The sequence below is a fragment of the Anolis carolinensis genome, chromosome 2 (genome assembly GCF_035594765.1).
Source record: "Anolis carolinensis isolate JA03-04 chromosome 2, rAnoCar3.1.pri, whole genome shotgun sequence".
Taxonomy (NCBI): domain Eukaryota; kingdom Metazoa; phylum Chordata; class Lepidosauria; order Squamata; family Dactyloidae; genus Anolis; species Anolis carolinensis.
Window position 1 is genome coordinate 185,148,639 of NC_085842.1, and position 18,237 is coordinate 185,166,875.

Here is an 18,237-nt window from a genome sequence, read left to right on the forward strand (position 1 = left end):
ACCCAAGGTGGCTTCCAACATGTAAACGCACAATCCAAATGTTAAAATATAGATACAAAGGTAAAAACATGGTAAAACGTATATTCAATAAAATCAATTACCACCTCCCTGAACAAACTCCCCTATATACAGACAATTAAACCTTAAAACTCCAGCCTATCCTCCAGTGACTCAGTTAAAAGCCTTCTTAAATAGAAAGGTCTAGACCCCTTTCTAGAAGCTTAATGGGGTTCTTTTTCCTCTCAAAATACATTCAGAGCTAACTATGAGAAAACAAATAAAATGATGCTTCTTAACCAAAGTCCCAGCCTCATAAATTACATGAGTAGGTTCTTGGACAATGCATAACCATAATACTAACAGAAACTTTAAAATGTTCTGTTAGGTACCCTTAGGATTCTGTAAACTTAATGGAGGCTGATGAGTTTTCCTAATTCTACAAATCTTTAAAATGAAATATCAGACATATTATATGGAGCTGAAGTATGGGGTCCCTGTGAAGTTGCAATCACTAAAAGCTAATAAGGGGAAATGCCTCATATCTATACACAGTATAATAAAACTGTATAAATTGCAAAATGGTTACCTGTACAAAGGCAAACAAAATTGAAAGCTTGATCTTACTCTGACCTGGATAATTAATTCTTAGTCAAATTATATGCTTTTTTTTATCCGCCTCTTCTCACAGCTTGAGGTGGGGTACAACACAACCAAAACACATATACCAAACTACATAGTGCAAGGATTAAAACATGATAACAAAGGAATGCAATTTTAAAATTCACAGCTCAAAATTCATTGGGTAGGCCTGTTGAAATAGATATGTCTTTAATTGTGTTTAAAATTCTAACAGCTCCATTAGCTGTCAGAGTTCTAATGGCAGATCATTCCACAGTCATGGGGGCAACTGATGAAAAGGCCCTCTGGCCTGCAGTCAGCTTTGGGCTGGTTGGAGTAAACGTGCCACAGAGGACCTTAGTGTCCCTAAGGGGCAGATTGTACAGCAGAAGGCAACCCTGTAGGTAATTTGCATCTAAACCATATAGGGTTTTAAAGGTCAGAATCAACACTTGCTTGGGAACTAATTGGCAAGCAGTGGAGTGACTTACTGTAGGTGGAATATGCTCACTCCTAGATGTTCCTGTAACCAATCTGGCTACTATTTTATCCCCGGCTCTATGTTACTTCGTTGCATTAGCCCTAGCCCAGTCCGCACAGTGGTCTTGGCCCCTTCTGGAATTCTGTCCATTGGTAGCCAAATATCACCCAATGGCTGGGAGGGCCTTTGCACAATTAAAACTTGTGCGCCAGTTGCGCCTGTACCTTGAGAAGTCGGATCTGGCCATGGTGGCCATGTCTTAGTTACCTCTAGACTGGATTATTGCAATGCGCTCTACGTGGGGTTGCCCTTGAAGACGGCCGGAAATTACAACTAGTCCAGTGTTCGGCAGCCAGGCTTCTAACTGGAGCAAATTACAGGCCGCGTTCAATGCCACTGTTCAAGGAGCTCCATTGGCTGCCGTTTATTTTCTGAGCCCAATTCAAGGTGCAGGTGATCACCTACAAAGCCCTAAACGGTTTGGGACCCACCTACCTTTGTAACTGCATTTCTCCCTATGAACCTGCACAGTCTCTACGCTTGTCGGGGGAGGCCCTCCTCTAGATCCCACCACCCTTGCAGTCGCGGTTGGTGGGGATGAGGGAGAGGGCCTTCTCCGTCATGGCCCCTCGGCTCTGGAACTCTCTCCCCAGGGAGATCAGGCAGGCCCCTACCCTCCTTACTTTTCGGAAGAGCCTGAAAACCTGACTCTTCCAACAGGCCTTTGGCGATTGACTTCCATAGCAAAGGATTGACCAGTTACCCATTTTTATTTTTACTGCACTTTATTCTTTTAGCCAGCCATAGTCTCCTTTGTTTATGCCTTTCCCAGCACTTTAATGGGATAATGGTTTTGTTTTGTCCTCTCCCCAACTGTATCTGATACTACTAGCACTTTTATGGTCCAGTTCTTTTTAGGAGCCAACCCAGGATTTTATCAAGCATGTTTGTTTTATATGATTTTATTTGTTTTATGACTTGCTTTATTGTTGATTGATTTGTGTTATTGTTGTGTTTTATATTGTCTGTTTTGCCTGGGCTTGGCCCCATGTAAGCCACCCCGAGTCCCCTTGGGGAGATGGGGCGGGGTATAAAAATAAAATAAAAATAATAATAATAATAATTATTATTATTATTATTATTATTATGTAGCAGTCCTGAAATTGATTTTAAATTGGTATATTTGTTTTTTAATTGTTATTATGAGTCTCCTTGGGGGAGATAGGGTGGAATACAAATAAAGTTTTATTATTATTATTATTCCCCATGCAAAGGATCATTACCTTGTCATGGTGCTGGGGCTTGCGAACCTCGATGATGTCATGAGCTATACCGTGCAGGGCCACCCAAGACGGGAAGATCATGGCAGAGAGATCAGACTAAATACGATCCCTGGGGAAGGTAATGACAGCCCACCCCAGTATTCCTGCCATGAAAACTACATGGATCAGTACAACCAGAAAAATGTCGGTATACCATCGGAAGATAGGACTCCCAGGGAGGAACAGAGGACTAGTCCAACTAGCCCCATATGTGATGTTAGCTCAAAGCTGAAAGGAAGGCTAACGGCTGACGGTGCTGGAGGTGAACGACAAATCCGATGTTCTAAAGATCAACACACTATAGGAACCTTGAATGTAAGATCTATGAGCCAGGGCAAACTGGACGTGGTTATTGGTGAGATGTCAAGATTAAAGATAGACATTCTGGGAGTCAGTGAACTGAAATGGACTGGAATGGGCCACTTCACAAACGATGACCACCAGATCTACTACTGTGGACAAGAGGAACACCAAAGAAATGGAGCAGCCTTCATAGTTAATAATAAAGTTGCGAAAGCAGTGATTGGATACAACCCAAAAAATGATAGAATGATCTCAATTTGAGTTCAAGGCAAGCCATTTAACATCACAGTGATCCAAATATACGCCCCAACCACAGCTGCTGAAGAAGCAGAATTAGATAAGTTCTATGAGGATCTGCAGCACCTACTGGATAATATACCAAAAAGAGACATTATTTTCATTACAGGAGATTGGAATGCTAAAGTGGGCAGTCAAATGACAACTGGGATCACAGGCAAGCATGGTTTGGGACAATAAAATGAAGCAGGACATAGGCTGATAGAATTTTTCCAGGAAAATTCACTGTGCATAACAAACACTCTCTTCCAACAACCTAAGAGGTGGCTTTACACATGGACTTCACCAGATGGTCAACACCGAAATCATATTGACTACATCCTTTGCAGCCAAAGGTGTAGGACATCCATCCAGTCAGTGAAAACAAGACCTGGAGCGGATTGTAGTTCAGATCACGAACTTCTTATTGCACAATTTAGAATCAAACTAAAGAGAATAGGTAAATACACAGACCAATTAGATATGATCTCACAAACATTCCTAGTGAATATGCAGTGGAGGTGAAGAATAGATTTCAGGGACTAGCCCATCCCAAAAGAACTATGAACAGAAGTTCACAACATTGTTCAGGAGGCAACAACAAAGTACGTCCCAAAGAAAAAGAAAACCAAGAAGGCAAGGTGGTTGTCTGCTGAGACACTGGAAGTAGCCCAAGAAAGAAGGAAGGCAAAAGGAAACAGCGATAGGGGGAGATATACCCAACTAAATGCACAATTCCAGAGGTTAGCCAGGAGAGACAAGGAACTATTTTTAAACAAGCAATGCATGAAAGTGGAAGAAGACAATAGAATACGAAGGACAAGAGACCTCTTCCAGAAAATCAGAAACATCAGAGGTAAATTTCAGGCAAAAATGGGCATGATCAAAACAAAGATGGCAGGGACCTAAAAGAAGCTGAAGAGATCAAGAAAAGGTGGTGAGAATATACAGAAGATCTGTATAGGAAGGAAAATAATATAGAGGATAGCTTTGACAGTGTGGTGAGTGAATTAGAACCAGACATCCTAAGGAGTGAGGTTGAATGGGCCTTAAGAAGCATTGCCAATAACAAGTCAGCAGGAGACGACGGGATCCCAGCTGAGTTGTTTAAAATCTTGGAAGATGATGCTGTCAAGGTGATGCATGCCATATGCCAGCAAATATGGAAAACACAAGATTGGCCATCAGATTGGAAAAAATCAATTTATATCCCCATACCAAAAAAGGGAACCACTAAAGAATGCTCAAACTTCCGTACAGTGGCACTTCTTTCCCATGCCAGTAAGGTAACGGTCAAGATCCTGCAAGGCAGACTCCAGCAATACATGGAGCGAGAGTTGCCAGATGTACAAGCTGGGTTCAGAAAAGGTAGAGGAACGAGAGACCAAATTGCCAATATCCGCTGGATAATGGAGGAAGCCAGGGAATTTCAGAAAAACATCAACTTCTGCTTTATTGACTATTCTAAAGCCTTCAACTGTGTGGATCATAATAAACTGCGGTGGCATGTTCTTGGTAGTATGGGGATACCAAGTCACCTTGTCTGTCTCCTGAGAAATCTGTATAAAGACCAAGTAGCCACAGTAAAAACAGATCACAGAACAACAGACTGGTTCAAGATTGGAAAGGAGTACGGCAGGGCTGCATACTTTCACCCTTCCTATTCAACTTGTACGCAGAACACATCATGCAACATGTGGGGCTTGACTAATCCAAGGCCGCAGTTAAAATTGCTGGAAGAAACATTAACAACCTTAGGTATGCCAGTCTGATGGCTGAAAGTGAGGAAGAGCTGAGGAGCCTTATCACCAGGGTGAAAGTAGAAAGTGCAAAATCTGGGTTGCAGTTAAACTTCAACAGGGCCGGTTTAACCTATAAGGCCGCTGAAGCGCCCGCCTCGGGCGCACGCCGCTAGGGGCGCTGTCGAGGCGTCGACAGCGCCCCCGTAGCGCCGCCGATGCTGCCGCTGCGCCGCCGCCGTTTGGCTCAACGGCCTTGCAGCCTGGGCTCAACACAGGCGCAGATCGCCAGCCGATCTGTGCCTGCGTTGAGCAGGCAGGGAGGAAATGGGCGATCTGTCCCGTGCGCACACGCGCGGGGCAGATCGCCCATTTCCATGGTGCCTGCTCAACGCAGGCGCAGATCGCCAGCCGATCTGTGCCTGCGTTGAGCAGGCAGGGAGGAAATGGGCGATCTGTCCCGTGCGCACGCGCGCGGGGCAGATCGCCCATTTCCATGGTGCCTGCTCAACGCAGGCGCAGATCGTCAGCCGATCTGTGCCTGCGTTGAGCAGGCAGGGAGGAAATGGGCGATCTGTCCCGTGCGCACGCGCGCGGGGCAGATCGCCCATTTCCATGGTGCCTGCTCAACGCAGGCGCAGATCGTCAGCCGATCTGTGCCTGCGTTGAGCAGGCAGGGAGGAAATGGGCGATCTGTCCCGTGCGCACGCGCGCGGGGCAGATCGCCCATTTCCATGGTGCCTGCTCAACGCAGGCGCAGATCGCCAGCCGATCTGTGCCTGCGTTGAGCAGGCAGGGAGGAAATGGGCGATCTGTCCCGTGCGCACGCGCGCGGGGCAGATCGCCCATTTCCATGGTGCCTGCTCAACGCAGGCGCAGATCGCCAGCCGATCTGTGCCTGCGTTGAGCAGGCAGGGAGGAAATGGGCGATCTGTCCCGTGCGCACGCGCGCGGGGCAGATCGCCCATTTCCATGGTGCCTGCTCAACGCAGGCGCAGATCGCCAGCCGATCTGTGCCTGCGTTGAGCAGGCAGGGAGGAAATGGGCGATCTGTCCCGTGCGCACGCGCGCGGGGCAGATCGCCCATTTCCATGGTGCCTGCTCAACGCAGGCGCAGATCGCCAGCCGATCTGTGCCTGCGTTGAGCAGGCAGGGAGGAAATGGGCGATCTGTCCCGTGCGCACGCGCGCGGGGCAGATCGCCCATTTCCATGGTGCCTGCTCAACGCAGGCGCAGATCGCCAGCCGATCTGTGCCTGCGTTGAGCAGGCAGGGAGGAAATGGGCGATCTGTCCCGTGCGCACGCGCGCGGGGCAGATCGCCCATTTCCATGGTGCCTGCTCAACGCAGGCGCAGATCGCCAGCCGATCTGTGCCTGCGTTGAGCAGGCAGGGAGGAAATGGGCGATCTGTCCCGTGCGCACGCGCGCGGGGCAGATCGCCCATTTCCATGGTGCCTGCTCAACGCAGGCGCAGATCGCCAGCCGATCTGTGCCTGCGTTGAGCAGGCAGGGAGGAAATGGGCGATCTGTCCCGTGCGCACGCGCGCGGGGCAGATCGCCCATTTCCATGGTGCCTGCTCAACGCAGGCGCAGATCGTCAGCCGATCTGTGCCTGCGTTGAGCAGGCAGGGAGGAAATGGGCGATCTGTCCCGTGCGCACGCGCGCGGGGCAGATCGCCCATTTCCATGGTGCCTGCTCAACGCAGGCGCAGATCGTCAGCCGATCTGTGCCTGCGTTGAGCAGGCAGGGAGGAAATGGGCGATCTGTCCTGTGCGCATGCGTGCAGGGCAGATCGCCCATTTCCACGGAGCCTGCTCAACGCAGGCACAGATCGCCAGCTGATCTGTGCCTGCGTTGAGCAGGTAGGGCGGAAATGGGCGATCTGTCCTGTGCGCATGCGTGCAGGGCAGATCGCCCATTTCCACGGAGCCTGCTCAACGCAGGCACAGATCGCCAGCTGATCTGTGCCTGCGTTGAGCAGGCAGGGCAGAAATGGGCGATCTGTCTTGTGCGGACACGCGCAGGGCAGATTGCCCATTTCCACGGAGCCTGCTCAACGCAGGCACAGATCGCCAGCTGATCTGTGCCTGCGTTGAGCAGGTAGGGCGGAAATGGGCGATCTGTCCTGTGCGCATGCGTGCAGGGCAGATCGCCCATTTCCACGGAGCCTGCTTTCTCGGTGATTGAGGGTTTTTTTGGGGGGGGGGGCACCAAAATCCTTTTTCGCTTACACTTGAAAATTTCCTTGGGCCGGCTCTGAACTTCAAGAAAATCAAGATCATGGCAACTACACCTATTGATAACTGGCAAATAGAAGGAGAAAACATGGAGGCAGTGACAGAATTTATATGTCTAGGCGCGAAGATCACTGCAGATGCAGACTGCAGCCAGGAAATCAGGAGACATTTACTTCTTGGGAGGAGAGCAATGGCCAATCTTGATAAAATAGTGAAGAGCAGAGACATCACATTGGCAACAAAGGTCCGCATAGTCAAAGCAATGGTATTCCCCATAGTAACCTATGGTTGCAAGAGCTGGACCATAAGAAAAGCTGAGTGAAGGAAGATAGATGCTTTTGAACTGTGGTGCTGGAGGAAAATCCTGAGAGTGCCTTGGACGGCAAGAAGATCCAACCAGTCCATCCTTCAGGAAATAATGCCCGACTGCTCACTGGAGGGAAGGATACTAGAGGCAAAAATTTTGGCCACATCATGAGAAGACAGGAAAGCTTGAAAAAGATCATGATGCTGGGGAAAATGGAAGGAAAAAGGAAGAGAGGCCGACCAAGGGCAAGATGGATGGATGGTATCCTTGAAGTGACTGGCATGAACTTCAAGGAACTGGGGGCCGCGACCGCCGACAGGGAGCTCTGGCGTGGACTGGTCCATGAGGTCACAAAGAGTCGGAAACAACTATGTGATTGAGCATTATTATTATTATTATTATTATTATTATTATTATTATTATTATGTTTTTATTACAGTGGTGTTGTATGTTTTCTATGTGGTATTGAATGCTTACCTATGTTGGAAACCACCCTGAGTTCCTACCAGGGAGATAGAGTGGTATATAAATAAAGTTTGTTGTTATTGTTGTTATTACTGTTTTAAGGTATTGTTTCAATATTGTATGCATATATCATGTGTTTTAATTTACTATAGAAATTGTGTTTATTGCATTGCAATACTTTTGTTATTTGATTTGTTGTCATGCTAAATCAATGAAATTAAGATTGAATAGAATTGATAAATTAAAATAACAGTAACTGAGGAACAGGAAAACAAATAAAATCACAGATAACCGGGCTTGTCCTGCTTTAAAGAATGAAAGCAACATGTATAAAACATTTTAAGGTATATTTTATCTGAGAACAAAATATAAAATGTAAAACTAGAGTTATAAAACTATTTTCCCAATAGCAAAGGATACATGCGAATGGCACCTGTTCTTGTCCCAATAGCCAGAATCTTCTGAACTGGATCAAATGCTAAGGCAGTGGGCAAGTATGGAAACCCATGGCGAACCGTCTGCAAGAGAAAAAATAAACCTGTTTGAGTGAGAATAATTATAACATCTCATTCAACAGAAATGCCTTTAATTGTTTGATTAACTTTAATTCTCTGGATTTATCTGATTAATAGGCTATCAACTAAGTCAAAACATTCCAAGCAATTAACTGTGTAGTATTTAATGGATTAACCAGATAAATTTCAGTACGCTTACATATTGCAAGACCTAATTGTAGATGGAAACTCACAATAGATTCTTTCAAAGAACTGAAATTAAAGTCAAGGAAAAATAAAATCAGGGGCAGCAGAATGTTTGAAATAAATTGAAAAGAACAGGAGCTGTATTGACAACGAAGCATTGAATAAAGTTAGTGTGGTTACAGTTGCACTGTTTGGGTAAGCTTTACTCCTACTCAAGTTAGTCACAATTCAATCTCAGTGAAATCTGTAGAACAAATTAGTCATGATTACCTAACAATCTACTGCATTCAATAGCACTTCAGAACTATCTATAGCTATCCTGGTATCATAATGACTAATGCTGGATTTGGTAGATTCTGGGTCCAGGTTCAGGCTGTATTATTGGAGTGGAATATGCTGAGAGAGAACAGCTCAGGAATAAGGTCCCTAAGGGTGGTTCTACATAGACAAATGAAGTGGGCTGGAACTGGCATCTGTGTCACTGGTTCCATCCTGCTGTATGTTAAGAAAGGGACACCTTGAGCCTCTTCAACAGTGACTGGGCATCCCCATTGTCCAACCATGCCAAACCCACTTCAGCATCTCTAAGCAGAGGCCCAACTGCCACCTTCTTCCCTTGTGTCACTGCTGGGCTACAGCAGTGACACCACAATCTACCTTACCCTTGGGGGTTCCTTTTCCTGTTCCATGATACAGATATCATGTAATTTTCCCTTCTCCTATCCTCTTTTGCAAGTCACATGACACCAAAAGAGGAAGAAAGGCCCCCAAGCATGAGGTGGACCATGACGTCACTGCTGTATCCAGCAATGACATAGGGACAGGAGGCAGGAGGGGACTGCCATCCTGTGTGCTCAGGATAACTGAGACCATCGACGGGATAGCTGTCTGGACACCCACAGCCAGTTCCACTTAGCAACAACTGTAACTGTCTGGACAGCTATAATTCTGGGGAGAATCTGAATCTTGTTGCAGGATTCAGGTTTCCTCCTGAATTATATTAACCCAGGATACAGCCTCATTAGGCAGTTTCCTGCAGGTTATTACAGATCAGCCCCTGTGCATTTTGTGGCTGCCCACAGGTTGATTCATTTGCACACCAACCAAAATGGTCAGTATAGATGGGATTTGAGTTTAAGTTCAATCCGTGGAAGCTTTAGCTGAAAAAGATGTGGGGAATGTCTGGGCATTCGCGTGTTTTTGGCATACAGCACCCACCAGTTCTGCCCAGCATACCTTCCACATCCCTGATTTCTATACTAAAATTTTTAAATAACAACCAATGAGAGAGATAACATTTAAGATTTCCCTAAGTTTTTCAATTCTTGAAACAACATTTCTGAATTATGCACAAAACTAATAATAGTGTCCCATGGTTTGGCAAGACAATGTGTGGTAGTGCTCCAGCTCTGGGAATCAAGAGTTTAAATCTTCACTCAGCCATAATAATTCTCTGGGTGGCCTTGGGTGAGTCACTCACTGTCAGCCTCAAATGAAGGCAAAAGCACCCCTCCTTCTAAATAAATATGGTGAGAAACCCCTGTGACAGGTTTGCCTTAGAGTTGCCGTAGGCAAAAATGGCTTGAAAGTGCATAGCAACAACTGCCCCATAGTAAAAAAATTCTTAAGACATGCCATCTCCCAGTACCAGAATCGTATGTATAGTTCCGTAACAGAAGTGAGCACATCCAAGTCAATATTAGCATGTAACACATTGTAAGTTAAAGCATTAAAATATATGTTGCCTCATTTCTAGGTAGGTTTTTCACTATTGAAGCAATCTGTTTTGCAGCTTAAAATATGACATCTCCTTCTTTATGTCTATTTTGCAGCTAATTTTAACTATGGATTCTGTTTATTTTTAATGTTACAATGTTCTTCAACATATGTCTTTAGTTTGCAGATATTTGTTCACTACATATGTTAAAACCATACTTTCGCTATCATAAGTCATAAAAACTTGTAAACAACAGCTCCATTAATATTTGAATCAAAACAACCCAAATCCAATTCTTAGCACCAGATTAAGTTGGCCCTTCAAATCAATGGAACTTACATTGTCTATTGTTTCCTCATTTTAAGCATTTCTCCTCTGTTCTTGAGTCATAAAGCCTCCCCAAAAGAGTTAAATTGACATTTCCTGCCCTCAGTGTCCATAATGAGGGTGACCTATAGGCTAGGGGTATACATAGTAAAGGTCTGGGAACCATCTTCTGTTTCTCATTTGACATTGCAGGCACCACACAGTAGTATCTTTTATATTACAGTAGAGTCTTGCTTATCCAAAATGAATGGGCTGGCAGAACATTGGATAAGAGAAAATGTTGGATAATAAGAAAGAATTAAGGAAAAGCCTATTAAACGTCAAATTACATATATATATAAAAGACAAATGGTGTCCTCCCCTCCCACTAAACAACAAAAGTACAAGCCCCAGAACCTAGAAATTTGGCAGCACAATCCACCATCCTTGCCCCTACGTTCCGACAACAAAAAGAAAAGAAAAATAAAGTCCTAATTAGAGGGAGAGAAATAATTGTCTTTAGCCAATTGCTGCCAGTTAGAAGACTAAGCTCCACCCACTTGGTCTCCTAGCAACCTACTCAGGCCTCACTCTCTCTTCCACACTGCCTATAAAATACAGATTATCTTACTTGAACTGGATTATATGGCATTGTAGACTCAAGGCCCTTCCACACAGCTATATAACCCATTTATAAACTTATATTATCTGCTTTGAACTGGATGATCTTGAGTCCACACTGCCATATAATCCACTTCAGTATGCATTTTATTCAGCTGTGTAGAAGGAGCCTCATATAATCCAGTTCTAAGCAGATAATATAAGATATACAGTAGAGTCTCACTTATACAACATAAATACCCTGGCAAAACATTGGATAACTGAATATGTTGGATAATAAGAAGGGATTCAGGAAAAGCCGATTAAACATCTCATTCCCTCACGACCCTATCTGCTGCCAAACTGCCATCCATGTCTATCCCAGGCATCCTCAGAGATTATGAGATCTGTTTGAAAACAGACAAGTAGGATGTTTATTTTTATCTCAAGGCCTGTCTACTTCCTGCTTCGGAGAGGAATCCTTTGTTGGGAGATGTTAGCTGGCCCTCAATACATCATGTCTGGAATTCCCTGATTGCTCAGTGCTGTTCTTTAGTTAACTGTCCTGATTTCACAGATTTTTTAAATACTGGGAGCCACATTTTGTTCATTCCAGGCAGGCAGGAACCATCCAGGCTTTGAAGCTACAAGGCTATTCAGTGCCAATTCCAACATTCACACTTGCCTAAAGGAGACAACAGTTCTTTCCTCCACCCTGGTCATTCCACAGATACATAAACCCCACTTCCTTTCGTTACAACACATTTCACAACCTCTGAGGATGCCTGCCATACATGCGGGCAAAACATCAGGAGAGAATAAATTTGGAACATGACCGCGCAGACCACAGAACTCAGAGCAACTCAATACAAAGAGAAACAAAAATACTAAAATAAATACAAAAAACAAATAAAAAATAATAAAATTAAAAAACATAAATAAAAATAATATAATCAAATAATAAAATATAATACATACAAATAATAAAGTAAAATAATAAAAACACAAATAATAATAAAATAATAAAAAATAAAATAAATACAAATAATACAATAGAAATAATAAAAAACACTAAACAATAATTAAAAACATTAAAAATTAATACAATAAAATACTACAATAACAAAAAATAACTAAAAATAATACAAGAAAATTATAAAATATAAAAAATAAAAAAGATAAGTTACAATAAAATTAATTTAAAAATACAAATAACGTCAAATAAAAATTCCACAACAATTTTTAACCAATACCACCACCACTTTGCCACAGCAACGCGTGGCCAGGCACAACTAGTGATTTTATAAATTAAGCACCAAAACTTCATGTTTTATAACCAAAACTTCGCAATGTATTGAAAACATTGACTACAAAAACATTAACTACTAAAAGGCAGACTGTGTTGGATAATACAGAACATTGGATGAGTGAAGGTTGGATAAGCAAGATTCTAGTATCAGTATTTTTATGAGCAATATTCAGTTTCTCCTGAAAGTAATCCTTTCTCTACAACATAATAGCATTTCAATGTACTTATTTTGTATATTAACTTACTTTTTAAATGTAAAACTATATATTTGCCTATTGCTCTGTACTGTCTACATAACAACATAAAAAGTGAAAATGCTAAGATATCACTCACATGGATTATTAGCAACAAATTTTAAATGTATTTTTCTAATAAAATATTAGTCTTTTATTATCCACTTCACTAAGTGAAGGAAAAATCTCATTTTTGCAACTTCCGGCTCCTGACCAGCATGAGAAGTTTCTCAAAAGTGAGAGACAAGACTTTAGCTCTGGCAGAGAACTATTGACATTTCTCCCTAGAGTAAGTTGACACACCTACAGGTTCAGGGACTCCTTGAGAATAACATTTAGAGTTGTGACAGATGGTTTCAGTGTGCAAAACTGGATAAAATCAGTGAATCACTATCGCCTCACTTTCCAGATTCAGAACCAGAATCTTCAATACCTGCAGTTTGTATCCATCAAAGGTGGATCCTCTGAAATCCACTTAAGCTCTCAATGTTTGAAAGTAAGGGGAATTTATATGTTTGTATATATATGACAGTAAACAATAAATAGCCTAAACATTACTATTCTTAAGGACTATGGAAACAGGTTCACCCTTATTTCCTTCAATTAAGGGATTGAGGGCCCTTTGCCATTTGTAGACTAAGCTCAGTTTTCTGGGATCCTGTTCTGGTTACTAAGTATTCATTTCATAATAGCTGTCAAAACCAGATAGGCATAGCTATCTAAGCATTCTTAGATACTGGAATATTTTAAAGGGTAATGTCGGCTCTATAGCAGGCATAGGCAAACTTCAGTCCTCCAGGTGTTTTGGACTTCAACTCCCACATTTCCTAACAGCCAATAAACTGGCTGGGATTCCTGGGAGTTGAAGTCAAAAACACCTGGAGGACTGAAGTTTGCCTATGCCTGCTATAGATCCGACATTACCCTTTAAAATATTCCAGTATCTAAGAATGCTTAGATAGCTATGCCTATCTGGTTTTGACAGCTATTATGAAATGAATACTTAGTAACCAGAACAGGATCCCAGAAAACTGAGCTTAGTCTACAAATGGCAAAGGGCCCTCAATCCCTTAATTGAAGGAAATAAGGGTGAACCTGTTTCCATAGTCCTTAAGAAATTGAAAGGTTCCTCAACTAGGATTAGCTATTATATACAGGTGTGTTACTGAAGTATATTTCATTGTTATGAAATATACCTTCATCTATAGAATCATAGAATTATAGAATCAGAGTTGCAAGATGCCACAAGGGCCATCCAATCCAATCCCCTGCTATGCAAGAACATCCAATCAGAGCACTCCTGACAGATGGCCATCTAGCTTCCATTTAAAAACTTCCAGAAGCAAGATATCTGACAGTTGAATGGCTCTAGCCTTCAAGATATTTTTCCTAATGTTTAAGAGGAATCTTCTTTCCTGCAATTTGAATCAACTGCTCCATGTCCTAATCTCAAGAGCAACAGAAACCAAACTTCCTTCCTCTTCAATGTGACATCCTTTCAAATATTTAACCATGGCTATCATGTCCCCTTTGGCTTCTCCAAGTTAAACATACCCATACCCTAAGCTGGCCCCCATAGCGCTTGGCTTTCAAATCTTTGACCATTTTCGTTACTATCCTCTAGACATGGAGGAGAAGGATGGGTACCTCTTCTTTCTGCCTCTCATTCCTGAACCCCATCAACCCAGATAAAAGTACATTTGTCATGTGAAAAAAGTGTCTTGACTTTGACAAACCAGCAGAATAACAGATGGGACAGTAGATCCACCCACCAACCCCTGCTGACCTGTCCCTTGACTGTCTAGACCTCACGCAGTCAGAGTACCAAAGCCACACCCAGAAATAATTGCAAAAATAATACCAATTTCATCCCAAAGGGAACCCTCCATCCTTAGAAAGAAACCCACCTATGTAAACTACCTTGTCTTCACTCATTCTGTGATTTAGAAAGCAATATGAAATGAATCACTCTGAAAAAGTGATTCCAGTATCTTACATAATAATGGTTCAAATTGTGCCGTTAAGGAGTTCATTAATCTTGAAGCTGGTAACACAATATACTTTAGTCATACTTTCTATTTCTGTTCCACATTAGCAACCCCCGTCCCCCCCAAAAAAACCAAACCCAGGGTAAAAAAATATGAGTATTCTTCCCTGAAGTCTGTTACGTTTTAAACAGAATTACCATCTTTTATCTTATTTTACAAACCAAGGATAAATTAACTGGAATCAGCACAGCTATCTACCCACAAAATCTTCCAAAACAAATTAAGATATGTCTTTCTCCCTTCCACAAGGCTAATGGGTGTTGTGACTGACATATCTGAAAAGGCAACAATTTGGGTACTTGATCTCTATCTCATTGTAAATGCTTACTATACTGCAACATTGATATATAAGTAGAATGGTGTCTTGAAGCTTAACAGACCTAATACACACTTTTTAGGTTTTTTTCATGTCAGGAGCGACTTGAGAAACTGCAAGTTGATTCTGGTGTGAGAGAATTGACCGTCTGCAAGGACGTTGTCCAGGGGATGCCCGGATGTTTTGATGTTTTTACCATCCTTGTGGAAGGCTTCTCTCATGTCCTCGCATGGAGTTTGAGCTGACAGAGGGAGCTCATCCGTGCTCTCCCCGGGTTAGAATAGAACCTGGCAGCAACTCACTATGCCATGTCTGACTCTGGGGGTTGGGGCTCATCTCCATTTCTAAGCCGAAGAGCCAGCATTGTCCATAGACACCTTCAAGGTCATGTGGCTGGCATGACTGCATGGAGTGCCGTTACCTTCTAGCCACAGCGATACCTATTGATCTACTCTGTTTTTGAACTGCTAGGTTGGCAGAAGCTGGGGCTAATAGTGGAAGCTCACTCTGCTCCCCGGATTCGAACCTCCTATCTTTCGGTCATCAAGTTCAGCAGCTCGGTGGTTTAACCCGCTTTGCCACTGGGGTCCCTTACACACTTTTTATATTGTAGTAAAAAAGGTGCAAAAACACTATTCACTTTTGTTCATAATACAACTATAAGAAACTAAATTCAAAAAGACACGATAGATTCATTTATGTGAACATGTATACTTTTAAAATCAAACTATCACTTTTATTAGATTAAATAATGCTTTGATTTCAAAATGAAGAATTTTTTTAAAATTAAGATCAAGTACTTGTGAGAAGTGTTAATTATGCTAAAATCAATTTATCTAGAGATGACTACTGAGTAATGAAATGAACAATTTCTACTTAGAATAATAGAATCATAAAGATGGAAAAGACCACTGGGGCCATTCATTCCAACCCCCTGCCATGCATAGATTTAAACTTCACGTTTAAATCTGTAGTTATCGCACACAGACACCTGAATGTTTAAAATGCTTTCCAATCTGAAATAAAATTGAAGAAAAAAACAGAATTCATGTCAGCAAGTTAAATACCGTTCAGCATTAAAGTTCCCAAGGCAAATAAGTGGATTCTTGCTATATGACTAGTGATAGATACTGAGTTTCTGGTTCTGACGTCATTATACTAAAATTAATCAAATTTTACAAAAGAAAGTGGGTGAAATAAGAAGACACACCCTATATGTTACATCTCAATAATATTTCTATCAGGTGATATACAAAAGAATATTGAGCTTCCTGGTTGATAATATTAGCTGTCAAGAAATCTACAGCCAACAGAGAAAAAAGAGAGTGTTTAAATTAATTAATTTTATGATTTAATACCTGAAAATAGCTTACTTTCAAATAACTTTCAATTCACTAAGCTCCTAGTTAGAGAGCAGTGCAGTGATTTGAGTATTGGCATACGAGTCTGGAGATTCAGGTTTGAATCTCCACTTGACCATCAAAACACACTGGGTGATCTGAGGCACATCATATTCTCTCAGCCTCAGAGGAAGGCAAGGGAAAACATAAACACCCACCCACCAAATCGTGCTAAGGATTTGTACTTAGGGCCTTAGGGTTATCTTAAGGCAGAAATGACTCCAAGGGTTTTTTTATTGTGTCAGAAACCAGGTGAGAAACTGCAAGTCGCATCTGGTTAGAAAGAATTGGTCGTCTGCAGAGATTTTGTCCAGGGGACGCCTGTGCTCTGAATTGGAAGCTGGAGCTGACAGACAGGAGCTCACCCCACCTGGTGGATTCAAACTGCTGACCTTCAGTCAGCAGTTCAGCTGGCACAAGGGTTTAACCCATTGCGCCACCAAGGCTCTTGACTGGAAGGTATACAACAAGGACAATGCTCCAGGCAGCAATGACTTCTGGTGTTTCAATTTATTTTATTTTGTTTGTAATTCTGCACAAGAAAGGTCCAGTTTCTAACGAAATAATAATTGCTGGATGAAGTGTCTTCTGATACTCCTTAATTCAGGCCAGTTGGTTTTTAATGCAAAGCCCTTAAAGCAGCACTTCTGAGCTGGTGGGAAACAACAAGGAAAACATGCTTTATTTTGTCGAAGGCTTTCATAGCCAGAATCACTGGGTTGCAGTGAGTTTTACAGGTTCCAGAAGCATTATCTCCTGACGTTTCACCCACATCTATGGGAGGCATTCTCAGAGGTTGTGAGCTCAAAACATGCTTTGTTTTAAAAGACAAATTAATCAAAAGTGGGCTAGGCAAAACTATGGTTAGGTGGATCTGTAATTGGTTAAGTGAACAATCCCAGAGGGTGCTCACCAATGTTTCCTCTTCATCCTGGAAAAAGTGATAAGTGGAGTGCCACAAGGTTCCGTCCTGGACCCAGTTCTGTTCAACATCTTTATTAATGACTTAGATGAAGGGTTAGAAGGCACGATAATCAAGTTTGCAGATGACACCAAATTGGGAGGGATAGCTAATACTCCAGAAGACAGGAGTAGAATTCAAAACGATCTTAACAGACTAGAGAGATGGGCTGAAACTAACAAAATGAAGTTCAACAGGAACAAATGCAAGATACTCCACTTAGACAGAAAAAATAAAATGCAAAGATACAGAATGGGGGACACCTGACTCGACAGCAGTACGCATGAAAAGGATCTTGGAGTCCTCGAGGACAACAAGTTAAACATGAGCCAACAATATGATGTGGCGGCTAAAAAAGCCAATGGGATTTTGGCCTGCATAAATAGGAGTATAGTGTTTAGATCTGGGGAAGTCATGCTACCCCTCTATTCTGCTTTGGTCAGTCCATACCTGGAATACTGTGTCCAATTCTGGGCACTGCAACTTAAGGGAGATGTTGACAACCTGGAATGTGTCCAGAAGAGAGCGATTAAAATGATCAAGGGTCTGGAGAACAAGCCCTATGAGGAGCAGCTTAAATTGCTGGGTATGTTTAGCCTGCAGAAGAGAAGGCTGGGGGGAAATATGATGTGGGCCATGTGAAGGGAAATCATAGGGAGGAGGGAGCAAGCTTGTTTTCTGCTGCCCTGGAGACTAGGCTGCGGAACAAAGGCTTCAAAATACAGCAGTAGTTCTCAACCTGTGGGTCCCCAGATGTTTTGGCCATCAACTCCCAGAAATCCTAACAGCTGGTAAATTGGCAGGGATTTCTGGGTGTTGTAGGCCAAAACAACTGGGGACCCACAGGCTGAGAACCACTGAACTACAGAAAAGGAGATTCTACCTGAACATTAGGAA

At 42.6% G+C, this 18,237-nt stretch overlaps 1 protein-coding gene across 3 annotated transcripts in view; it reads right to left on the reverse strand.

The window, feature by feature from the left end:
- The window catches only part of stxbp5l (syntaxin binding protein 5L), a 91,937-nt gene that overhangs the window by 72,594 nt on the left and 1,106 nt on the right, over window positions 1-18,237 (reverse strand). For 2 of the 3 annotated variants that reach the window (XM_062971301.1, XM_062971300.1), the window contains exon 2: window positions 8,170-8,267. In XM_062971301.1, coding sequence (XP_062827371.1) covers window positions 8,170-8,267 — 98 coding nt within the window. Of the gene's footprint in view, window positions 1-8,169; window positions 8,268-18,237 lie in introns of those variants that run through there. The other variant, XM_062971302.1, reaches the window with a different exon arrangement.